Here is a 26,888-nt window from a genome sequence, read left to right on the forward strand (position 1 = left end):
TAGGATACAAGTCATTGATTAATCAGTCAAAGAAAGAAGACACGTGTTTTGTAAAGAGCAGTTTGATTAGTCTGCGCTTGAAACGCCAAGATCTGAGCTAATTAAAATTGAGTCGAAAACGTAAATCGCGGCAAAGCCAGGTTTCCTTTTAATTCACATTCGATTGAATGTCAGACCAAGAACTAAGTGCTCTGACTAATAAGGTCGTGAGACAAGGATGTAGCCCTTCGCCTGTTCTGTGTCTTCACGTTGAAGGAGCAATAACGGAAATAAAAGAAAGATTCAAAAGCGGGAGTGAAATTCAGGGTGAAAAGATATCAATAATAAGATTCGCTGACGCCAGCTCAGAGAATGTGAGTATGAATGCCAGGACCCGCTGAAATGAATGAGCAGTGTAATGAGGGCAGAATATGGATTAAGAGTAAACCGAATAAAAATAAAATTACTAAGAAGTAGCGGAAATGAGTACAGCAATAAACGTAACATTAAAATTGGGGACCACGAAGCAGATGAAGGCTAAGGAAGACTGCTACCTGGGAAGCAAAATAATATCACAAAGACAAAGCAAGGAGAACATAAAAAGCAGATTATCACACGCCAAGAAAGGCATTCCTAGTGAAGACTTCTAGTATTAAAAAATGCCCTTAATCTGAGCTTTAAAATTCCGTGATTGTACGTTTGGACCACAGTGTCCAACGGTAGGGTATCATAGTCTACGGGTAAATACGAAAAGAAGAAAATCGAAGTGTCTGAGGTGTAGTGAAAATGAATGATTTTGAAAATTAGGCGGGTTTATATGGAATTTGAGGTTCTCCTTAGTGTCAGTGAGAGTAGAGTAGATAACTTTACAAGAAGAAGGGACAGGATAATAGGAGACATAAGGACCACAGGGAATAAGATCAATACTGCTATAGGGAACTCTGTAGCCTAAGACTGTAGGGGAAGAGATAGAGTGGAAAACATCAAACAGATAATTGAGAACGTAGCGTGCAGGTGCAATTCTGAGATTGCGAAGAATAGGAATTCGTGGCGAGCTACATCAAACCACTCTGAAGACTGATGACTCAGAATGCGTCGTTACCCTGGATAATAGTCAACGTTATAACAAAGCTTGAGCCGACAGAGTTGCACACGAGTATTATAATCAATTTTTGTTCCAATTGGTTTTTAGACAGTGAGTGGGTGCCGATTGACTCATGAGGTGGCATCTCTTATGTGAAGTAGACAGCCCGGCATCTACATGCAACGATAACCGTTCCTGGTGCTCAGGTTTACGTGGCTTCCAACCAAATGTTGCAATTTCCCACATTGGTATTGTGGCAAAGAGTTCTCTTTCGCCTCTGGCACTCCGTAAAACTCGCCTTGGTTGGTTCTTTTAATTTTACTGACCAAATAGAATTATTTGTCAACAACTTTCATAGCTACTGCGTAGGGGCTGCTTTCCACACGTTGTAAAGTAATCACTTGTCAAGAATGTTCCTTCGTAAAATAATTCTCATCCTGAACTTTGTGTCCTGATGAACTGTTAACTTCCAGGGCAGAGTGTTATACCTAGAGAATAATGTACCTGGGAAGACATCATGTTTTCTGATCAGTACTTCAGTCTAGTGACTAATTTTATAGTCACTGGAAGGAATGCACACAGAAGACCACCAGCAGTTTCACCATCCCCTGTAGTTATTTCTATTGTTGCTATATATGAGGTTGTTACTTGTGCAGCATCTGTAAATATTTCGAGTTCTACATATTGTAGTGCTGTATAATATATTAAAGCAATTTGGAGTATGTTGTTAATTCCTCAGATACACAATTTTATGACGAGTAAAATGCTATATATTTTAGAATTAGTTACGTAACGTGTGGACACTTACGCCATCCTTTGTCGGTCGTGTACCAACTTGTACCTCGAAACAGAAGGTGTTTAAGTATGGAACATGTGATACTTCGAAATGAACTTAGTTTCTTTAATGTGTTAACAATTTTACAATTTTACCTGTCCTGAAAATGGAAAAATTTAAATTTGTTTAACTTTCAAACAGCTTCTACTTAAAAGATGTATTTAACTTGTATCCACTTTTCACATAAAGTCTGGTTAATTTAATTTCACGTACTGGTTAGCGCTGTCTGGTAGAGTAATAATGTAACAGACAGACTGTTAAATACATTTTTGACAAGATTTTCTCGACTGCAAAGCTTTTAAATTTCAGTAGAATATTTGTTGTTACGTACATGAACATGCTGTACCGTAGAATACTCGTGTGTCTTCACATTTGGAGATAAAGTTAATTTTCCGGAGTAGTTTTTGTAAAGAAAAAGACAGCAGTTAAAAAGTGAAATCCATTAGACCAATAACTGAGAGACAATTTTGGACATACAATGGCACTCGAGATGGGGAAAGAGTGCTACTGTCTCAAACAATTTTATGTGTGTAACATATCCTTCCCGGATTCAAGCGCACTTTTCACAAGGAGAGTCGTAACGCCCTATTACTTGCTAAGTTGATATCCCTTTTTTGTCGGTACCTGTTACACCCAGAACTTTGAAATTTTGATAGCTGTTTTCAACATGTGTTGCTAGCTGAGTGAACTAGAATAAATTTTTATCTTTTGTTGGTATAATATCTAAGAATTTTTTCTCCTTAAATCTTTTTAATTGGGAAAAATTTCATATAAATCACCCTGATTCAGAAAACAGCCAATTCCTGTCGCTCTTGTAGTTCATTGGCACGTTTTAACGGAAAATCTGAATGTCATTGGTTTAATTTGTGAAATAAATGTAACGCTGAAAATGTCAGATGCTAGAAAATGCGATTTTAGCAATTTTGTAATTTTAGCAATTTAAGTAATTGTGAAAATTGACAAGTAAGACTTATTTTGTCATCAAAAATGTCCAGCAGGATAATCACTGTCATTTTCTCGTTTTTCTTCTTCATCTACAAGTTTCTTCTTCTTGCTGCTATTGCTTTCTTTGTATTAAATTCAGCTAAATACTGAAATAGTGTGACTTGCACTTTATCCAGAAGTTGAAGACCTTCGATGGCGTTAACACCACAAACAATACCAAATCTTTCCACGAACTTTAATCTATCCAGATGATGACCATTGAATGAAATAACAGGATCACTGACCCCCAATAGATCAGGATGTCCGAAGACACTATATATTGTCATGACCGCTTCAATAACAGCCACTGGGACAAGCTTTTTATGGTGATAAGAAACTCCAGTAGCTTCAAGTTTTCTGTATTTACACCATGGATCACGATAGTAGAACTTACGCTGCCAGTGGCAGATGATGAAGGAGAATCTCTTACACAAAAGATGTTTGTAATTCGATTGATTCAATATCAGAGCTTTTAAGATAATGACGCTTTCCCAGGCATCCTGGAAACTGTGTCATTCAGCACTAACAGTAACACCAAGACTGATAACAATCCCCGAAGAACGTGCAAGAGAAACTCAAGGCACAGCTGTTTTCTATGACAGTGGTACTAACTGAAAGATCAAACTCTACAGTACAAGTGAAAGCCATAGCCTTCTATAAGTGATGTTTTTGGAAATTCGAAAGTTTGAACAAGAACGCATAAAAAGTTTGGTAACTTTCTGAACACACATACAATTTTGAAAAATCGGTAATTTCCAAGAATGACTGCCTGACGAACACACTGGCCGCCAATGATATATATCGAACGTGCGGCTTTATGTCGACCACACGGGTCTGCTTGCGCGGGCTATGCTTTCTGTTTACAGTGTTCACTAGCGCAACGACGGAAGACGAACGTTTACCAAATTACAATTAATTACAAATGAAACCAGTTACTCGTCAGCTATGTCTTCATCAAGTACTATTTATCGTATTGTACAACCCGCCTGCAGCAACCCGTATTTTTCCACAACCCGGGTACACTCTTGGTATGTCAATTAGAAACATCAGGAGAGTATCAATATGGTCGGTTTTTTCAAGCTGCCTTAAGGTTGGAAATATTGATAATCGAAGAGATAGCATTCGTCTCTATCCCCTAGACGCCCCTCTCTTTTGACACATGTTCTGTTTGTGGATAGATGGATCATCCGATGAGACAAATTCAACAAAATCATTCACAAAGTCATGTTGAAACCCTTCATTCGTGAAGGTGTTCTATGATTTAAAACCACTTGTTACCACTTTCGTGCATGACATTATACATTGCTTTACCAGAGAGAGTAAAGTTTTTTCACCTCTTGATTAAATTCGAACCATAAAGCATCTGTGGAATTCATTCAGTGCCGCCGAATACCCAAATATGTTCAACTTCATTTTTCAACGATCGGCCAATCTGGTATTTTCTAGTAGCTACATTCGATTCATTTATTTCGACAATCTTGTTTGGCCACAGATTGGAACACTCTTTCGTGATTATGACGTAACAGACATCGCGGCAGAAGCCGTAGTACTGACACACGGTGTTCAAAGACGATTGAGTTTCAGAAGTTATAGCTCGCAGCGTATGTCTCTTATCAGACAAGAAACTACAGTTATGCTCTTATCGATGGATAAGTTGGAAACGTTATTTCTTACAGATGTTCTCTTGTGACAGTGGGCGCTGTGCAACTGCAAAGAAAAACAGGATTGCCACCTTTCTCGTGAAATTTCGCGGAGTTGAATCCCCGACACTCTACACACTTCCTGTTCTCCAAATTTAGAATCAATCCGAAGTCCAAACAAAGTTCAAAACTGTTCAAATGTGTGTGAAATCATATGTCACTTAACTGCTAAGTTCATCAGTCCCTAATCTTCTACATTACTTAACCTAAATTATCCTAAGGACAACAAACACACCCATGCCCGAGGGAGGACTCGAACCTCCGCCGGGACCAGCCGCACAGTCCACACAAAGTTTCAAACAAATTTCCACGTAACGTAAATGAGGAATTAAATTTCGCCACATGAGGCTATCGGCACACTAAGCTGCAATGTTTACACTCATTACAATTAGCAACCGAAAACGATAAACTATGTTCCCTTAGCAACCACTAAACATTAACCATAATTCGCGCCATAAAAGTCATGTCTTCGACGCAGAATTGCACCTTAGATATGCACTTATCAGCCAGAACATTATGACCATCTGCCTAATAGCCGGTATTTCCACCTTTCCCACAGAAAACAAGAGCAACGTGTCGTGGCATGGAAAGAATGAGGCCTTGGTAGATCCTGGTGTGAGTTGGTGCCACATCTGTCCACACAAGTCACCTAATTTCTCTGAATTCCGGGAGGGGGAGGGGGTGAAGAGAGGCCATGAGCTCTAATGCCACGTTAAATCACATCCCAAATGTGTTCGATAGAGTTCAGATCTGGTGAGCGGGGGAGGAGGCGGGGGGAGGGGGCTGCACTATATCAACTGGAACTCGCCCTTGGCGGTCGTGGTGCCTTGCACGAGCTGCTCTTGAACAATGGATGCCCACGTCAGTTCCCCAGAGCTTAATCGAGGCGCCGCCAGCTTGTCTCTGTCTTACAGTATAGGTGTCCAGGAACTGTTCGTCTGGAAGACGACTGTTCACTCCCCCCTATCGGCAAGATGATAAAGATATGGGGCTTCATCAGACCATGCAACGCTCAGCCACTGCTCCAATGCCCAGTGCCGGTGGCCACGTACTCATTTCAGTCGCAGTTGAAGGCGTGGTGTTCACATTGGCACATGCGTGGTTCGTCAGCTTCGGAGACCCATCGTTAGGAGTGTTCGGTGCACTGTGTTTCAGAAACTATGAAGGAATGTTAACCAGCTCTTCAGTCTTATTGAAGCCTTTATTGAACTCTAATGCTGAGTCGTTTATGTCTTGTGTATCGACTCCCATGTCTTCACCACTCACGTAATCATACATGTCCTTCCTCTTATACAGTCCCTCAGTGTATTCTATACCCGTACCCACTCTCTCATCTGTGACTGACAGTGGAATTATCAGTGCACTCTTAATTTTGACACCCTTGCAGTTAATTTCAGGAAAGGTTACTTTCATTTTCCTATGTGCTGCATCAGTCCTTCCGACAACTATTTCCTTATCGATTTCTTCACATTCTTCCTGCAGCCATTTCACAATTCCCTGTTTTTTTCAGGACTCCTAAGTGGCTCGTGTTTAAGTATCTGTAAATTTCTCTAAACATTTTAGTACTCTCTTCTTTCGGCGACCAACTGAAGTATTTCTTTTGTCGCTCAAGATTTTTTCATACTTACCTTCCTCGTACTTATGTTTGTCTTTCCACATTCTGTGAGTATCCTTTTATACATGTCCATTCCACAACAACTAAACCACCTACTGCGGCATTCATTGTATCAGTATCTACAGCCCCAGAGAACTTCAATCGCATCTCAGTATTTCTCAGTACTTCACTATCCCACTTTTCTCTACATTGTTTCTTCTGATGACTCTGTTAAACATCTGCCTCATCTTCATCATTGTTAAAGTTTGATCCCAGTCTATGCTCCTGTGTATACCTTACAATCCAATATCACATTTTAGAATCTCTGCCTGCCCATGACGTAATTCAGCTTCAATTTTCAGTTGGCTCAGGAACTTTTTCAAGTATACCTCCAACTCTAGTGACTTTGGAACTATTCACTGAACTGTTCACAGTAACAGATTTGGCAACTACCTTCATGATCAAGATTAACTTATTTAATTAAGAGGTTTAATTAAAAAGACAGAAACAAGTCTATGGAAGAAGTATGTTCTCTTTCAATAAATTTACTTTGACTATGGATCCAAATCTACAAATCACCATAAAAATTTCTTCTTAGTAAAGGATATAAGGTAGGTACACAATAGTCAGCAACCTCACTCTGGAAAAAGTCAGAGAGAGAGTTGTTAATAATGCTTCCCGTGAATTACTTTCGTTAGGATCTTCAATGGATATTACAGAACTTTATTTTTAGTTGTCCGTACTATGCCGGAGATCTGCGGAAAAGCGATTGGCTACCTTTCCGGCACCTCGAGTACGCGTGCAGCCAACATGGCCTCTGCAAGCCGTAGCGTCACGAACGTGCAATGTCGCAGTAACAGACGGATACCAGACGGTGCTTCTAGCGCTAGCAGATGTCGCCATTCCCAATGGACGTATTTCTTTGGCGACACACGTAACGAAAAAATAGAGCCGTAAGTGTTCTGCCGCCAGTGGCTATAAAGGTCGGCGTCAGAGCTGTATAGGTCAGTTCTTCCGGCTTCGAGAGCGTTTAGTATCCCCCGGCCGGGCTATCCACCCTATCGTCTTAGAATGCTCTCGAAGTCCATCATAGGGACCGACGGAGCTGTTTTCAACATTCTTAGATGTTTCCTTTGGTGCAATTAGACTGCATCCAGGACAGACCATTCTGTTCCTGTGCTGGTGTTATTCAGAACAACTCTACCCGTTTTAGCTTACGTTCCATGCAAGTGTATTTGTCTATGAAAATCCTAGTTGTGTTACTTTTTCACACTGTGGAATTTCACTCTGGAATCATACTGTCAAGTCATACTGTGAGACACTGTATTTGCAATTTTGTTAGTATCGTCGAAGCAGAATGTTTCTTTCCTTGATAAATGAAATTTTGTAAACTTGGATCTCTGTTTTCCCTGCGTCGGTGTGAGCGACACATCAGTCAGTGTGTGTACTATGTGGTGCTTCTTTAAGCAACTGCGTAAAAAATTGTTTCTTTCGTGCAGAAAAACGCACCACTAAACATCAGTTTTTTGTTCCTTCTCTAAATTTGTGTTTACAGAAATTCAGTTAAGAGAGATCGACATGCTTCGCCAGGTATCTTACACGCTATCTTTTTCTTCACATCGTATGTTTAACAATATCAACACTAAGAAATAATTTAAAACATGTGGTGGGTGTCAATAAGCTCAAGTAATTTGGAACTTAGTGAAACTGAAAGCCTCGTGGTGCTCAGCTTCTGCATCTTTGTTGCAAATAGAAATGTATTTAGAGGACATTCATTACGTACCTTTCCTTTTGGAAATGTGCTGCGAATTCGACAGCTCCAGAACTTCGTTGCTTCTGGTTTCGAAATCACCCTTTCTTCCTGAAAACAAAACGAAATATTTTAGGAATTTACTAAAATTACGCATTTAGAAGTATGGAAGGCCGAAAATCTCTGATCATGATCATGGCTGAAAATATATCTGAAGCCACACTATGTATCGAAAGAAACCCACACTAAGTATAAAAACGTTTGTAATGTAAATAACCTATTTTGAGATCGTTAAATCTGCCTGACACACTTAATCTACATCAGTGATAATAACGAGCCAAAAGTCGGATAATCTAGCTCCAGCCTGTAACAGAATCACAGTATTATCTCCTACAATTTTGATATGTGAATATCGCTTATTAAACTTCTGCTTAGGGAGATAAATTGTTTGACAGCCATTCTTGTGTAATCCGGTTACACATGGTGCAGGAACATTCTGTCACAGTTACCTGGCCAACTAAATGTTTAACAATTGGAGTCTTTATTGCTATTTAGTGATGTAGACCGAATGTTGCTATGTAACTGCTAAAAGCGAACTGAGTCCACCATAAACGTGTCACTATGCAGCGCAATTAGTGTTGGTTTGAAACTTCGAGGCAGCTTAAAATTGTGTATTGGGACAGGAAACACTTCTCAAACTCTGCTCTTCGCCGGCAATTTTACTACAGACCTAGCAATCCGGGCACGAACAGCGACACTTTCTCATCCCTTCAGATCTGCCAGTAGCTCTCCATGACATTACACATAACCCTGTGCGAGTGCCAGTCCTACCTTCCAGGAGTGCTAGCGCAGCAATGCGAGCAGGAGAGCTTCTGAGTAGCTTGAAAGGTACCTGTCTCAACCACCTTTCAAATAAAATTACTATTTGTAATGATTAGCTTGGCTTCACCTAGTGATTTCGAACGTTCTTTATTGGTGTTTGCAATACTTCTTTTCATTGGTGTAAATAGGCATTCTTGACTGGTGTGTGTTCAACTACTTGGCATTGCAAATGAGAAACTGGCGGCAGGAGTGATGTAGCGTTGTTTACTTACTGCCTAGTGCTGGCTGAGATGTGCCAGTAGTCTGTGTACTTGCGGCCGCTGTGGTTTCCCGTGCGCCTGTGTGTGTGTGTGTGTGTGTGTGTGTGTGTGTTGCTTCGCATGAACTGCCATCTGCCCTCCTGTAGCACTGTTATTGCTGGCAGCCAGGACGCTGGAAGTCTGCACCTGTGTTCTTATTTCGTGTCGGCGGGTCGCTTGGCTATTTCTATCGCTTCTCCAATCTTCCGCCAGAAGGTAAGAGGCTGTTTCGCTAGTCCGCGGGCTTCTCGAAATTCTATCAGTTTGCCGCGCTTATCCTGGAATGCTGATACCGATGACTTGTGTTTTGTTAGTCGAATGTTCAGGATGATTCTACTTAAAGTTGAACTTTCTAAACGCTTAGAAATAACACCACTAGACAGAATGACGTCAAATTGCAACGGAATGTTATCGGAGAAGCGGGGAAACGTAAACCAGAACAAAAAAGTGTGAAATTTGATCAACAGATGGCGCTGCATGCGTCAGAATACCTAAATGGAATCAACTATCAAGCGCACGACCCACTGAAGTCTGTATAAACACGCCGGCTACACGGCTTTTCCTCCTTTCACGTTTGCGACGTCCGCCATGACTGTCCCAATGCAGGATCGCGCTCTGCTTGTAAAGCTGTATTACAAGAAGGATAGCTGTGCGCACGTCGCTCTGCAGAAGTTCCGGAGACTGAAGGGTTTGAAAAAAGGCGTTGATCGTCGTGTCTGGAGAAAATGATTCGAACATTCGCAAAGACGGGTTCTTTTGGTGTGCACCCTGGTACAGGGAGGAAACGAACTGATTCGACGTCAGTGGAAGCGAAGCAGTGGCCACAGCAATGCAGGAGGAGATGAGCGGTGTTGTGCAAACGTGTAGTGCACGCAGAATTGCCCGAGCATTGGGCATACGCGTGAATACGGTACTCAAAATCCGACGAAACATTCTTCTTTGTTATCCATTCAAGCTAACACGTGGTTCAAGAATCATAATAGAAGGTTGTACACATGGAAGAATCCTGGAGATACTAAAAGGTATCAGATAGATCATATAATGGTAAGACAGAGATTTAGGAATCAGATCTTAAATTGTAGGACATTTCCAGGGGCAGATGTGCACTCTGACCACAATCTATTGGTAATGAGCTGTAGATTAAAACTGAAGAAACTGCAAAATGGTGGGAATTTAAGGACATGGGATATGGATAAACTGAAAGAACCAGAGGTTGTACAGAGTTTCAAGGAGAGCATATGGGAACAATTGACAGGAATGGGGGAAAGAAACACGGTAGAAGAAGAATGGGTAGCTCTGAGGGATGAAGTAGTGAAGGCACCAAAGGATAAAGTAGGTAAAAAGACGAGGGCTGCTAGAAATCCTTGGGTAACAGAAGAAATATTGAATTTAATTGATGTAAGGAGAAAATATAAAAATGCACTAAATGAAGCAGGCAAAAAGGAATACAAACCTCTCAAAAATGAGATCGACAGGAAGTGCAAAATGGCTAAGCAGGGATGGATAGAGGACAAATGTAAGGATGTAGAAGCTTATCTCTCAAGGGGTAAGGTAGATACTGCCTACAAGATAATGAAAGAGACCTTTGGAGAGAAAAGAACCACTTGTATGAATATCAAGAGCTCAGACGGCAACCCAGTTCTAAGCAAAGAAGGGAAGGCAGAAAGGTGGAAGGAGTATATAGAGGGTTTATACAAGGGCGATGTACTTGAGGACAATATTATGGAAATGGAAGAGGACGTAGATGAAGACGAAATGGGAGATAAGATACTGCGTGAAGAGTTTGACAAAGCACTGAAAGACCTGAGTCGAAACAAGGCCACCGGAGTAGACAACATTCCATTAGAACTACTGACGGCCTTGGGAGAGCCCGTCATGACAAAACTCTACCAGCTGGTGAGCAAGATGTATGAGACAGGCAAAATACCCTCAGACTTCAAGAAGAATATAATAATACCAATCCCAAAGAAAGCAGGTGCTGACAGATGTGAAAATTACCGAACTATCACTTTAGTAAGTCACAGCTGCAAAATACTTACGTGAATTCCTTACAGAGGACTGGAAAAACTGGTAGATGCGGACCTCGGGGAGGATCAGTTTGGATTCCCTAAAAAATGTTGGAACACGTGAGGCAATACTGACCTTACGACTTATCTTAGAAGAAAGATTAAGAAAAGGCAAACCTACGTTTCTAGCATTTGTAGACTTGAATAAAACTTTTGACAAAGTTGACTGGAATACTCTCTTCCAAATTCTGAAGGTGGCAGGGGTAAAATATAGGGAGCGAAAGGCTATTTACAATTTGTACAGAAACCAGATGGCAGTTATAAGAGACGAGGGGCATGAAAGGCAAGCAGTTGTCGGGAAAGGAGTGAGACAGGGTTGTAGCCTCTCCCCGATGTTATTCAATCTGTATATTGAGTATGCAAAGAAGGAAACAAGAGAAAATTCGGAGTAGGTATTAAAATTCATGGAGAAGAAGTAAAAACTTTGAAGTTCGCCGATGACATTGTAATTCTGTCAGAGACAGCAAAGGACCTGGAAGAGCAGTTGAACGGAATGGACAGTGTCTTGAAAGGAGGATATAAGATGAACATCAACAACAGGAAAACGGGGATAATGAAATGTAGTCAAATTAAATCGGGTGATGCTGAGGGAATTAGGTTAGGAAATGAGACACTTAAAGTAGTAAAGGAGATTTGCTATTTAGGATGTAAAATAACTGATGATGGTCGAAGTAGAGAGGATATAAAATGTAGACTGACAATGGCAAGGAAAGCGTTTCTGAAGAAGAGAAATTTGTTAACATCGAGTATAGATTTATGTATCAGGAAGTCGTTTCTGAAAGTATTTGTATGGAGTGTAGCCATGTATGGAAGTGAAACATGGACGATAAATAGTTTAGACAAGAAGAGAATAGAAGCTTTCAAAATGTGGTGCTACAGAAGAATGCTCATGGTTAGATAGGTAGATTACATAACTAATGAGGAGGTACTGAATAGGATTGGGGGGAAGAGAAGTTTGTGGCACAACTTGACTAGAAGAAGGGATCGGTTGGTAGGACATGTTTTGAGGCATCAAGGGATCACAAATTTAGCATTGGAGGGCAGCGTAGAGGGTAAAAATCGTAGAGGGAGACCAAGAGATGAATACACTAAGCAGATTCAGAAGGATGTAGGTTGCAGTAGGTACTGGGAGATGAAGAGCTTGCACAGGACAGAGTAGCATGGAGAGCTGCATCAAACCAATCTCAGGACTGAAGACCATAACAACAACATCCATTCAAAATTACCCATGTGCACGAGTTTTTTCCTGTTGACCTGCCAACAAGAGAGACCTTTCCTTTAGAATTTCTTGCTCGCATGGAACCGGACAATGATGGAAGATTTTGTGGACAGGCTAGCCCACTTCCATCCGATAGGATATGCCAATAAAAAGAATTTTCGAATATGGGGAACGGAAAATCCACACGCAAATCAACCAGTACTACTTCATCTAGAAAAGGTCACTGTGTGGTGCGGATTTACGGCGTCATTTATCATAGGGCTATATTTTTTCGAGGATCCTGTTGCTTCCGGTCGTGTTACCTGTACCTTTACTGGTGAGCGCTATGAATGTCTTTTGCGAGACGACGTCGTTCCAGCTCTCCAACAGCGTGGATGTATGGATGGGATCATTTTTATTCAAGATGGCGCACCTCCGCACATTGAAAATCCAGTCAAACAGCTGCCGAAGATTTCGGAAATGCTAGCATTATCATCCGCCATTTCCCTACAGCCGGGGTGTCCCGATCACCTGATCTTAATCCGTGTGACTATTTGTGTCTGGGGCTATCTGAAAGGTGTTGTGTTCAGTGCAAACTTATCTGCATTGACGGCACGCATTGTGCAACACATTCTGAACATGACCCAGGAAATACTTCGATCAGTTGTGGAACATGCTGTTTCTTGATTTAGACTAGTTGCAGTAAACGGTGGACAGCATACTGAACATGTTTTGTGCTAGTCACATGGAAATTAATAATCAGATTTGAAACTTCCTGGCAGATTAAACCTGTGTGTCCGACCGAGACTCCCTGGCTGTGACAAAGCCATGTCTCCGCAATATCCTTTCTTCCAGGAGAGCTAGTTCTGCAGGTTTCGCAGGATAGCTTCTGTAAAGTTTGGAAGGTAGGAGATGAGGTACTGGCAGAAGTAAAGCTGTGAGGACGGGGCGTGAGTCGTGCTTCGGTAGCTCAGATGGTAGAGTACTTTCCTGCGAAAGGCAAAGGTGTGGAGTTCAAGTGGGTAGTTCAGATGGTGCCCTCTGTAATAAAAAAATAAAAAAAACTGAGTAAAGCAATCAACGATCAACTTCAACGGATGTCTTGTCACGTCTGCCCAGACCAAATGCAATGAACAATACAAAAAAACACCACTCTGCTGCAGAGTGAAAATCTCATTCTGGAATAATTCGATTCCTGTACACCCATGCACATTGTATACTGTCATTCTGAACAGTGGTGCTATTTTTACAGCGGGCTGAAAGTTTGACTTCAATTATAATCACCCTGTATGTTCCATATTCAGATATAAATGTGGCGTCCCGTCTCGCACCAGATTTTGTATACTCAATATAGCTTGTCAACGACATCTTTCGGCGAGTCAAGGACACCTTTTGTTCTCTTAATGCTTCAAAAAATCGGTTTGATACATGCTCGCCGGGGAATTCCATCCACAAGTGCAGTGACCCGCCAGGAACATATCGCACCGCGGCAACAAAATTGCTATTTCTAGTCGATGTGCCCGAACGTGCACGAAAAACTTCACATCTCTATCTCGCAATTTGCCTGTGGCAGTTGTGCTGTAGTCTGCTTTATGATTCGCCAAGGCAAGAAAATTGCCCCCTTGCATTTGCTACCGGCGGGTGTACCTGGAGCATTCAACAGTTACGCTTTTCACGTATAAAATAAGTTGAATGTAATCTTTAATATCGTTCGCTATTACAAGCCGCGGGGGTAGCCGCAAGGTCTATGGGTGTCCTGCCACGGTTCCGGGCTTCCCCCTTTGGATTTTTCAGTCCTCCCTCAGGCATGGGTGTGAGTGTTGTCCTTACCGTAAGTTAGTCTAAGGTTGATTATGTAGTGTGTAAGTCTAGGGACCGATGACTTCAGCAGTTTGGTCCCATAGCAACATACCAACATTATTACAATGCCTGTGTTTATAACGAGTCTCTATCTTACATAAAAATTTGCTTCAGACATGGAAACATATATAAAGCTACAGATACTGTTTTGACGTTTACAGCTGTTGTAAAACATTGCGGAATGTTGTGCGTTGCAGTATACAAGCAACAAAAGGGAAATTTCTGTTATAAAGGAAGTTCATATTCAGTCGATCTTGTCGGCGGAAAGTATTCCTACAGTACACAAGTTCGTTTATGATGCTACGTTTTCCGAAATTATGTCACTTAAATTTTAGCTTATTTTCACAAATCATGATTTAGTTTTTTTGTTAATAAAACAATTTCAACTCTTTTTTAATTTCTATTCTAGCTTAAGTACTAATTTTTCCCGAAGGAGGTGCTAGTGTATTATTAAACTACAGTAAGTAAATAAAAATATATATTATTTGGAGTGAGAAAGTGTCGAAAGTATTATGTTAGGGGTCGTAGCAAAAACAAAGTTTTTATAGAATCAAGAAAAGTGACACAACTCAAAGAGTAATTAATAATTCCCTTATACCGCCTCACATTCGACGAGAAGAGAACTACATGTCCATAATATAGTTGTATAAAATATAATGAAATTAGTGCCATAAATACCTGAAATTTAAAAGAAGGTCATACATTTTCAGTATAAGCTCTACAGAATTCTTTAAAGTCCATTTTTGTCAAGTATTGAATTTTGTAGTTGTTCACTGTTCTTGCTGTGGTGCGATATCACAGTAGGGCGATGTTTTGCGCTTTCTTCTGCACTACCCTTCGGCCTTCATCGTTTGTCACCATAGTTTTATCTATCATCTTCATGCCATAACCATTGGTTCCGAAAATGGGCCTGAAGTTTTGTAGGTCAGCCTTGAGATGTTCTTCACCGCTAATCCCGCGAGCCCTCTTGGTTAAAGTGCACAAGGTGGATTTCTTCTGCGTAGGATGGTGATAAGAGCAGTCATGTAGGTATCTACCGTTGCCAGTGGGCTTTCTGTATGCCCTGTGGCCAAGTTAACCACCAGATTTTCGGTAAACTTTCACGTCGTGGCAAGGCAGCACCTCATTCTTTTCTACCTCCATAGTGAACTGGATTTTGCTGCGCTGCTGTCTGAGGTGCTGATGGAAGTTCTTTAGCTCTTCTTCTCCCTGTGGCCAGGTTACGCAGGTGCAATCAACCTATCGACGCTAGCATTCTTGGCGTGAAGTTGCGGACTGGAGTTCTGTTTCTTCAAATGCTTCAACGAAGATATATGTTGCAATAGACGAGAGAATTCACATTTCCATCTGAAATAGGTAGTCGTTAAACAGTGGCGCACTAGGTCGCATACATAGTGTGCCATGCGTTTATTTAAGAAGTTCACGTTATCTGACACTGTTACATTCGTGAATAAAGACATCAAAGCGAAGCTGACTTGGAAATTTGTGGTTAAGGTCTTACGGGACCAAACTGCTGAGGTCCTCGGCTACTAAGCCATTTTTTTTTTTTTTTTTTTTTTTTTTTTTTTTGTCATCAGTCTACTGACTGGTTTGATGCTGCCCGCCACGAATTCCTTTCCTGTGCTAACCTCTTCATCTCAGAGTAACACTTGCAACCTACGTCCTCAATTATTTGCTTGACGTATTCCAATCTCTGTCTTCCTCTACAGTTTTTGCCCTCTACAGCTCCCTCTAGTACCATGGAAGTCATTCCCTCATGTCTTAGCAGATGTCCTATCATCCTGTCCCTTCTCATTATCAGTGTTTTCCAAATATTCCTTTCCTCTCCGATTCTGCGTAGAACCTCCTCATTCCTTACCTTATCAGTCCACCTAATTTTCAACATTCGTCTATAGCACCACATCTCAAATGCTTCGATTCCTTCTGTCCCGGTTTTCCCACAGTCCATGTATCACTACCATACAATGCTGTACTCGAGACGTACATCCTCAGAAATTTCTTCCTCAAATTAAGGCCGGTATTTGATATTAGTAGATTCTCTTGGCCAGAAATGTCTTTTTTGCCATAGCGAGTCTGCTTTTGATGTCCTCCTAGCTCCGTCCGTCATTGGTTATTTTACTGACTAGGTAGCAGAATTCCTTAACTTCATTGACTTCGGACCATCAATCCTGATGTTAAGTTTCTCGCTGTTCTCATTTCTACTACCTCTCATTACCTTCGTCTTTCTCCGATTTACTCTCAAACCATACTGTGTACTCATTAGACTGTCCATTCCGTTCAGCAGATCATTTAATTCTTCTTCACTTTCACTCAGGATAGCAATGTCATCAGCAAATCGTATCATTGATATCCTTTCACCTTGTATTTTAATTCCACTCCTGAACCTTTCTTTTATTTCCATCATTGCTTCCTCGATGTACAGATTGAAGAGTAGGGGCGAAAGGCTACAGCCGTATCTTACACCCTTCTTAATACGAGCACCTCGTTCTTGATCGTCCACTCTTATTATTCCCTCTTGGTTGTTATACATATTGTATATGACCCGTCTCTCCCTATAGCTTACCCCTACGTTTTTCAGAATCTCGAACAGCTTGCACCATTTTATATTGTCGAACGCTTTTTCCAGGTCGACAAGTACTATGAACGAGTCTTGATTTTTCTTTAGCCTTGCTTCCATTATTAGCCGTGACGTCAGAATTGCCTCTCTCGTGCCTTTACTTTTCCTAAAGCCAAACTGATCGTCACCTAGCGCATTCTCAATTTTCTTTTCCATTCTTCTGTATATTATTCTTGCAAGCAGCTTCGATGCATGAGCTGTTACGCTGATTGTGGGATAATTCTCGCACTTCTCAGCTCTTGCCGTCTTCGGAATTGTGTGGATGATGCTTAAGTCAGATGGTATGCCGCCAGACTCATATATTCTACACACCAACGTGAATAGTCATTTTGTTGCCACTTCCCCTAATGATTTTAGAAATTCTGATGGAATGTTATCTATCCCTTCTGCCTTATTTGACCGTAAGTCCTCCAAAGCACTTTTAAATTCCGGTTCTAATACTTTATCCTCTATCTCTTCTAAATCGACTCCTGTTTCTTCTTCTATCACCTCAGACAAATCTTCACCCTCATAGAGGCTTTCAATGTGTTCTTTCCATCTATATGCTCTCTCCTCTGCATTTAACAGTGGAATTCCCGTTGCACTCTTAATGTTACCACCGTTGCTTTTAATGTCACCAAAGGTTGTTTTGACTTTCCTGTATGCTGAGTCTGTCCTTCCGACAATCATATCTTTTTCAATGTCTTCACATTTTTCTGCTGCCATTTCGTCTTAGCTTCCCTGCACTTCCTATTTATTTCATTCCTCAGCGACTTGTATTTCTGTATTCCTGATTTTCCCGGAACATGTTTGTACTTCCTCCTTTCATCAATCAACTGAAGTTACCCATGGTTTCTTCGCAGCTACCTTCTTTGTACCTATGTTCTCCTTCCCAACTTCTGTGATGTCCCTTTTTAGAGATGTCCATTCCTCTTCAACTGTGCTGCCTACTGCGCTATTCCTTATTGCTGTACCTATAGCGTTAGAGAACTTCAAACGTATCTCTTCATTCCTTAGAACTTCCGTATCCCACTTCTTGCGTATTGATTCTGTCTGACTAATGTCTTGAATTTCAGCCTACTCTTCATCACTACTATATTGTGATCTGAGTCTATATCTGCTCCTGGGTACGCCTTACAATCCAGTATCTGATTTCGGAGTCTCTGTCTGACCATGATGTAATCTAATTGAAATCTTCCCGTATCTCCCGGCGTTTTCCAAGTATACCTCCTCCTCTTGTGATTCTTAAACAGGGTATTCGCTATTACTAGCTGAAACTTGTTACAGAACTCAATTAGTGTTTCTCCTCTTTCATTCCTTGTCCCAAGCCCATATTCTCCTGTAACCTTTATTTCTACTCCTTCCCCTACAACTGCATTCTAGTCGCCCATGACTATTAGATTTTCGTCCCCCTTTACATACTGCATTACCCTTTCAGTATCCTCATACACTTTCTCTATCTGTTCATCTTCAGCTTGCGACGTCGGCATGTATACCTGAACTATCGTTGTCGGTGTTGGACTGCTGTCGATTCTGATTAGAACAACACGGTCACTGAACTGTTCACAGTAACACATCCTCTGCCCTACCTTCCTATTCATAACGAATCCTACACCTGTTATACCATTTTCTGCTGCTGTTGATATTGTTCGATACTCATCTGACCAGAAATCCTTGTCTTCCTTCCACTTCACTTCACTGACGCCTACAATATCTAGATTGAGCCTTTGCATTTCCATTTTCAGATTTTCTAGTTTCCCTACCACGTTCAAGTTTCTGACATTCCACGCCCCGACTGGTAGAACATTATCCTTTCGTTGATTATTCAATCTTTTTCTCATGGTAACCTCCCTCTTGGCAGTCCCCCCCCCCCCCCCCCCCCCCGGAGATCCAAATGGTGGACTATTCCGGAATCTTTTGCCAATGGAGAGATCATCATGACACTTCTTCAACTACAGGCCACATGTCCTGTGGATACACGTCGCGTGTCTTTAATGCAGTGGTTTCCATTGCCTTCTGTATCCTCATGTTGTTGATCATTGCTGATTCTTCTGCCTTTAGGGGCAATTTCCCACCCCTAGGACAAGAGAGTGCCCTGAACCTTTATCATCTCCTCCGCCCTCTTTGACAAGGCCGTTGGCAGAATGAGGCTGACTTCTTATGCCGGAAGTCTTCGGCCGCCAATGCTGATTATTTATCAAAATTTAGGCAGTGACTGGGATCGAACCCGGGACTGAAGACGTTTTGATTACGAATCAAACACGCTACCCCTACACCACACTACTTAATACAGCTTAAACAGACTTGCAATATGCACAACAAACACACCCATGCCCGAAGGAAGACTAACCTCCGACGGGCTGGAGCCGCACGGACCGTAACAAGGCGCCCCAGAATGAGCGGCTCTCTCGCGTGGCGAAGCTATTAGATCCGTAGCCGAGGTTCATTTTCCTTTTTGAAAGTGCAACTAAGTAGGTGGAGTCCTTAAGAATCTGTGTAGGTCACAAAATGTGGAAGCTTCGGAGCCAGTTCTTTTGCTAGACTGTATGTCGGTGTATTAATGCTATTCATAATCGGCCGTAGAGGAAAAACTCTTTGTGGTCCTTCGTTACACCATATATCCTGGTGCCAGTGGAACTTGGTGATGAGTCTGCTGACCGCAGCGAAGTTCATTCTAGTTTGCTTCAATAATACTTGCATCAGTTTGATTATGTTGGCCGTCTGATCCCCATTGAGTCTCTTATGAATGGTTTCACTCAGAAAATCCTGCATTAGTTTATTTTAGTCACTTGCCCTAAGTAATTGTATTGACTGTGACCACTGCCGTGACCACTGCCGCGGAAGCTTACACTTTCATTTACTTATTTTGTTTCATTTTATCTCATACCATAATCCTTTGTTAACCTTCAGCTATAATGTAATAAATGTTAACTCTGTCGTGTGTGGACGTGTGACTGAAAGTGTAAACACTGACTAATATGACTTTATGTCACACTTATGGTGTATACACTGAGGTAACATAAGTGATTGGATACCTCGTAAAATCGTGTCGGACCTCGTTTCGCCCTTCGTAGTGCAAAAACTCGACGTGATATGGACACAGCAAGCTGCTGGAAGTACTATGCAGAAATATTGAGCCGTGCTGCTCTATAGCTGTCCATAGCCTGGAAGGTGTTGCGGTGCAGCATCTTGTACACGAACAGACCTCTCGATTATGTCTCATAAATCTTCGATCGAATTCATGCCTGGCGAGCTGGATGGCAAAATCATTTGCTCGAGTTGTCTAGAATTCAAATCAGTCGCGAGCTACAGTGACGCGATGGCATGGTACATTGTCATCCATGAAAATTCACTGTTGTTTGGGAACTTGAAGCCATGGAGACTGCAAATCAAGCAACCGACCATAACCAGAACCTACTCCATTCCATGTGTACACCATGTATACACAGGCCACACCGAGCCACCGCCAATTTGCACGGTATCTTGATCACAAGTAAAGTCCATGGCTTTGTGAGGTGTACGTCACGGTTGAACACTACCATCAGCTCTTATCAACTGAAATCGAGGCTCAACTGACCAAGCCACGGTTTTATAGCCGTCTGTGGTGCAACCGATTTGGTTACGAGCTGCACGCGATATCGTGCTGTTAGGAAGCCACTTGCGTTGGTCTCCTGCGGCTTTTGCCCGTTGACGCCAAATTCCGACTCGTTGTCCAAACGGTAACGTTTGTCTTGCGACCCACATTAACTTTTACGGTTATTTCATGAAGTTTTGCTTGTGTGTTGGTACTGAGATATCTACGCAAACGCCACTGCTCTTCATCGTTAAGAGAAGGCAGTCGGTTGCTGTGTTGTGTGTGGTGACAGGCAATACCTAAAATGAGGTATCCTTGGCACACTCTTGATTTGTGGATCTCGGAATTTTGAATTCCCTAACGATTTCTGAAATGTAGAGTGCAATGCATTTAGCTCCAACTACCATTCTGCGTCCAGAGTCTGTTAATTCCCGTCGTGCGGCTATAATCACATTGTAAACGTTTTCACACGAATGACTTGAATACAACAGCTCAGCCAATGCACTGCGGTTTTATACCTTGTATATGCGATACTAACCTCCTCTGTATATGTGCACACCAAGACGTTGCTTACTTCAGTGTATGCGGTCGTAGATTTCTCCTTCTAGATGACTGGTAACGTCCACTGGCCTGTTGCATGACCAGCGGAAACAACAGTTTGTCCCGCACTTTTAAACATTCATCTGGTGATTGCTCATTCACACTAGTGCGGGAATTGTGGAAATTTCCACCGAACTCATGTTCAAGTTTTGTACAAAAAACTATTGGGAGGTGGGAACAACGGGTGCTGGAATTTTTAGCACCCACTTGATTGTGGGAAGCGTTTGGCGACGCGACACCGAGTTTCGTGGCATCTCTAAGTCGTGGTCTGATAGTTTGCTGAGAAATATGTGCTAATTCAGGGATGAAATATTTTGATTGGGAATTCAGTCCACGATTTCTTTCATAATGTATCTTATCCGTGCCGTAATTATATTCAGTTACCATGGGGATTTATGTAGCTAAATTTTGTGCGTGTGTGTGTAAATTTTACCAATTTTCAGTTCATCGTTTGGAAGAAAAACATGATTTCATTATTCATCCATGTTTAGGATCTTACTATTGTGCTCTACAGATTTTCCTGAATAGAAGCCACGTTTGATAGCAATCGCTTGGGAATTATTAGGGTTTTCTCCATGTGCTGTAGCGAGTGTCTGAATTTTAATGCGTTCACAGGAGCTACTGTATCCCACACTTTCAATGGTATCATAATTTTCTGACAGAATAACGTCCAGAGAATTTGTTAAGAAGCCAACATCTGTAAGAAACCATTCAGTGCGGTGGCGAAAATCGTGGAATATCTCCTAATATCGTGTCGGACGGCATAGTGCAGCACGTCAACGTGGCCTGGACTCAACAAGTTTTTGGAAGTCAGCTGCAGAAATACTGAGCCGCGCTGCCTCAACAGTCGTCCATTTATTCTGCTTCCTCAAGTGAAACAACAAATTGCATGTGATTATAAAAAGTAAATCTTGATATATGGTGCACTATTTGATGAAACATTGTTGTCGTACACTTCCACGAACTCATTATGGTTTATCTTCTGGTAAAACTTCCGGGATGTAAGGTCGTGGTCCATGAAACTCTTCAGCTCCTAACGTTTCGTCCAGAGCTGCGCTGGACATCGTCAGAGGGGTGTTTCTCAGTCGGCAAGACTCACCGGAGGAGAAACAATCCTCTGAAGACGTCCAGCGCAGCTCTGGACGAAACGATAGGAGCTGAAGAGTTTCATGGACCACGACCTTACATCCCGGAAGGTTTACCAGAACATTTGTCATCCGGTCGTGAAAGCCTTCATACTATGATCATTATGGTTTGTTGTAGCGTTGTTCTCCTCCTAATCCCGAAAACGAATTACCTTACGATACTCAGTTGGCTATGCAATTGAGTTTTAGCGTCTCTACTGGTATGCAACGGTAATGTGGTGGTATGATTTACCCAGCTGATTTGCGAATTCGGAGTTTAAGCGCCCTGAAAAAAAAAATGCGTATAACTGAGAGTTCTACGAGGGGCGTTCAAGAGTTAATGTACGACTTCCTTTCTTTCGGCCCGTTTCGGTTTAAAATGCAGAATTTCTTGTGGGACGTCGTGGAATACTCCCGCTTCAACACCTATAGTTTCATGAAGCTACAATCGGTGGCAGTGCTATTTGTAGCGTTCAAAATGGGGTCTGTAACCGACGTTCCAATAACAGAACTGTCACTGGACGGCTTTTGAGGGAGAACGAGAGCATCAAAGATATTCATAGGCGCTAGCAAAATGTCTGCAGAGACCGGGCAATGAGTAAAAGCACGGTGAGTCGTTGGACAAGGTACCTCGATTAGTTCAGCCCCTCCCTCCGTAAATTACGTGTTGAGGAATCTTCATCGGTCCGTCCTCACTATCAGTTCCATTTAACGAGTGTATCAAAACACAAAGATTTCTTCGATTTAGAGCAGTTTCTTAAAAGGGCCTTAACGATTATTTCGATTTATCAAGCGATCATATGAAATGTCGTGTGGTGTGGGCATCCCGGCGGGTAGACCTGATCTTACACTTATCCAGATTCGAAACAGCAAGAATCGGCTGTCTGCACTAGGTCATGTGCCTGCAAACATGAAATAGACAAATTACGTAACTTTGTTTTTTCGGGTGGTAATTATACGGTCCATTCACATCAATATGGCCATAGCCAATGTTTGACGTCAACGAGCAAGAATTACTCACAAAGCGCAGATAGCAGCACAAGCATTGGGGGGGGGGGGGGTGTATAAAGCATACTCAGGTGATGGGAAACATGTCTTCGTTGTAATGCGGAAATGCGGAAACGGAGTGATTTATCTGACATCTAGAAAGAGCAAGGGTAAAAGAGTTTCCGAAACGGCTATGTCTGCAAACATCTCGCGTACCGTTCTTGGTAAAATGCGCTATCTCAAACCGGCGCCAAGGCAAGTGTAGTGCATCAAAAATGTTCAAATGTTTGTGAAATCTTATGGGACTTAAGTACTAAGGTCATCACTCCCTACGCTTACACACTACTTAACCTAAATTATCCAAAGGACAAACTCACACACCCATGTCCGAGGGAGGAATCGAACCTCCGCCAGGACCAGACGCACAGTCCATTACTGCTGCGCCTTAGACCGCTCGTGTAGCTCACCATGGGCCACAAGTAACAGGGGTGAACAACGGCTGCAGAGATCTGTAGGGGCGATTACACGTGCAACTGTTGAGCAACTGATCTCCAAGATTACTCCAAAGGTTCAGCGACCGTTGCTGTACATGGGCCCCGGCAATATGTGTCTCGTTCTCGCACCCATGCTGACTGCTGTTCATTGGCGACGAAGACTGGAATTTTCAAGCTAATACCGCAACTGGACTCAACAGAGGGGTGACATATGGTCTTCTCAGATAAATCAAGATTTATGCTCCATGAGACAGAGGGTCGTTGGCGTGTAGGATGTTGAACATCTCCCAAAGCAAACGGTGTAGGAAGGAGCAGGGACCATTAAGGTCTGGAGAACGGTTTGGTGGCATTCCCTGGGTGATCCCATCGTTCTGGAAGACACAATGACTCAACAAAACCAGGCATCTATCGTTGAGATCCGTGGTCATCTTACATTCAGTTTGTTTCCCCTCGGAACGATGGTATTTATCAAGAGGACAATGCACCTGTCACACAGCTCACAGTGCACGTCAGTGGTTCGAAGAGCAGTAGGATGAGTTAACCGTTCTTCCCTGGGCTGTCCTGCTCAGAGACCTGAATGAACCATGAAGTCGACTTCACTTCAGACCGCAGCGTCCACCATCAGTACCTTCTCTGGTTTCGGTATTTGAAGAATAATGGGCAGCCATTCCTCGACAGGCATTCAGATACTTCACTCAAAGTGTTGCCGACAGAGGTCAAGCCGTCATAAAGGTTAAATGTGGGCCCGTTACAGTTCAGGTAAGTGTATATTGGTTCTTATGAAAACGAGAGAGTGATGTATATTAGTGGTCTTTCGCATCCGGACTAATATTCCATATAACTACTACATCATACAGTGTGATGCTGAAAAATGTTCCGGACACTACTACAAATGGTGATCATGGTTATATGTAATCCTGCAGAGGTAATTGACATTCACACTTGAGAGTAAACGACATTTGAGAAACATCACAGCAGCAATACAGTTTTCTTAATTACGCTTCCTTGTAAATACCATTACCGCGTAACCTGATCAGGAAGAGGAATTCACAAAAGTTGTAACGACACAAAAGGAAAAACAGCATTCTGCTTGTGATGACAGACGCACTAAATAATTTTCGATATAGTGCGAATTTCATACAATCTGTGAGTATAAGGACGGCAGAGGTAGCCATTGATACCTCAAAACCAATAGCATAGTACCAGGATGGCAACCGCCGTGCATTAGTGCTGTTTGTATTTAAGTTTTATACCAGGCCTGATAAGGTATATCTTGGTGTGAACAGCGTCAGGTGCTGAGATCCCACGAACTCGTAAGAGGCAGTCTCATCAACACCTGATAGAATGACAGAGTTTGAAAGAGACCTCGTTGTGACTCTTCATATGGCTTGCTGATCGACTCGTGCTCTGTCAAGATTTGTATGGTATTCGGATGTAACAGGGTCCAATGAAAACGTGGAGGCAAGCATACTCATCTTGAAAGTCTCGATACAACACATCTCATCCCCACAAGGGAGGATCGCCATACTGCACATCGTACAGCCTTCATATTTGCACGTGCTCTCCGAGAACAAGTACTGGATTCCCTGCAACATTCTACGTCATCCGGCAGCATTTGTCGGAGCCTAGTAGTAGCCGCGCTAGGGATTTCGTTCCCCTATATAGGCTGCCGTTAAACCCACAACACATACGGCTGCGTTTGGAGGTGCTCTAACTGGGAAGGAAAAACTGATTACGAATCGTGTCACACTGTGTTCAATCATGAATCGCGATTCTGCGCTACCTCGAATGACCATCGGCGGCGACCTGGGAAGAGGTCCCATTCTTCCAATGTTCTGGAGAGACACAGTGGTCTTATTTCTGGCGTCTGAGTGTCGGTAGTCATCGGGTACGTCTTCAGATCACGGATGATAGTTGTATGTTGTATGTTAACTGGGGACCTAGAAACGACGGAGAGGCTCCGTCCTCGCCGCAGCAGCAGTAGTCGCCAACTCCACGACTAATACCGCAGTCCGCTTTACTCCTCCGCGGCCCCGCACCGAACTCAGGGTTACTGTGCGGTTCGGCCCCCGGTGGACCCCCCCAGGGAGCGTCTCACAGCAGACGAGTGTAACCCCTATGTTTGCGTGGTAGAGTACTGGTGGTGTATGCGTGGAGAATTTGTTTGCGCAGCAATCGCCGACATAATGCAGCTGAGGCGGAATAAGGGGAACCATCCCGCATTCGCCGAGGCAGATGGAAAATCGCCTAAAAACCATCCACAGATTGGCCGGCTCACCGGACCTCGACTCAAGTCCGCCAGGCGAATTCGTGCCGAGGCCAGGCGCTCCTTCCCACTCCGGAAAGCCGTGCGTTAGACCGCTCGGCTAACCGGGCGGGCCAAGGATGATAGTGACTGAGAGAACTACGACGGCAGAGCGGTACGTCAAAGATATGCTTTGTCCCCATTTCTTATCCCTGATTCGAGAGTATCGTGGTGCCATTTTTCAACACACATGGTACGTGTTCTTTGAACTGTATGCGTGATGCTGGCGTCCTTTCATGAGCAGCAAGATCTACAATTATGTCCCTGGTAGAATATGTAGAGGACCAGCTCTAACGTCAACTCCGTCCCAGTGCCAGCCAGTATCCACGTTTCAAGGGCCAGTTACAATAGTTGTGTGCCAGCTTGCCCTGGGAGAGGGTACAACGACGCTATAACATTGATCCCAATTGAGCCAGTGCAAGCATCCAAGCCAGATTGGGTGCGCTATAACATTGTTCCCAATTGAGCCAGTGCAAGCATCCAGGCCAGAGGGGGTGCAAAGACATACAGACATGTCCTCAAAAAAGAAAAAAAGAGAAAAATAAATAAATAAAAATTACTGTCAAGTGGTTTCATACTGCCATGTTGGATTTTTTGACATCAGTTTTTAATCACTGAAATAGCATCACACACGCTCTCAGCCTGGGACGTTCCACTTTGTTTCCTCTCCCCTACTGGGTGCTTCACATTCTGTCAGGCAGTATGCAGGGTGTAAATTTTAAGTTGACGAACCAGAATAATTCGAAAAATAAGGTTCACACGAAAAAATGTGTAGAATCCAAACTTGATTATTTTCTATGTGGACATAAGCTGGCGCTAAAATTATCCCGCCACCCTAGCCCCCTGGGGGTTTGGGTGGGTGCTAACTTTAAAATTTCAAATGGAAAATGATTAAGGATAAATAAAAAATACTTATTTACTTCGATTCGACGAGTGACATACTCGTCATCTTCGCCAGAAGATGACGAGTATGTCACTCGTCGAAACGTCGCAGTTTCAAGACACCGCCACCCGGCTAGAACCCGAGAACTCTTCGC

The 26,888-nt window shown here is 42.6% G+C and overlaps 1 protein-coding gene across 3 annotated transcripts in view; it reads right to left on the reverse strand.

Moving 5' to 3' along the window:
- Positions 1 to 26,888, reverse strand: part of LOC126267380 (opioid-binding protein/cell adhesion molecule homolog) — a 363,466-nt gene that overhangs the window by 9,198 nt on the left and 327,380 nt on the right. For all 3 annotated transcript variants that reach the window (XR_007549000.1, XM_049972565.1, XM_049972564.1), the window contains one exon: positions 7,960 to 8,037. Coding sequence is in view for 2 of the 3 variants with exons in the window: in XM_049972565.1 (XP_049828522.1) it covers positions 7,960 to 8,037 (78 nt within the window). In the remaining variant the exon portion in view is untranslated. The remainder of the gene's footprint in view (positions 1 to 7,959; positions 8,038 to 26,888) is intronic.

Source organism: Schistocerca gregaria, chromosome 4 (genome assembly GCF_023897955.1).
Source record: "Schistocerca gregaria isolate iqSchGreg1 chromosome 4, iqSchGreg1.2, whole genome shotgun sequence".
Lineage (NCBI taxonomy): Eukaryota > Metazoa > Arthropoda > Insecta > Orthoptera > Acrididae > Schistocerca > Schistocerca gregaria.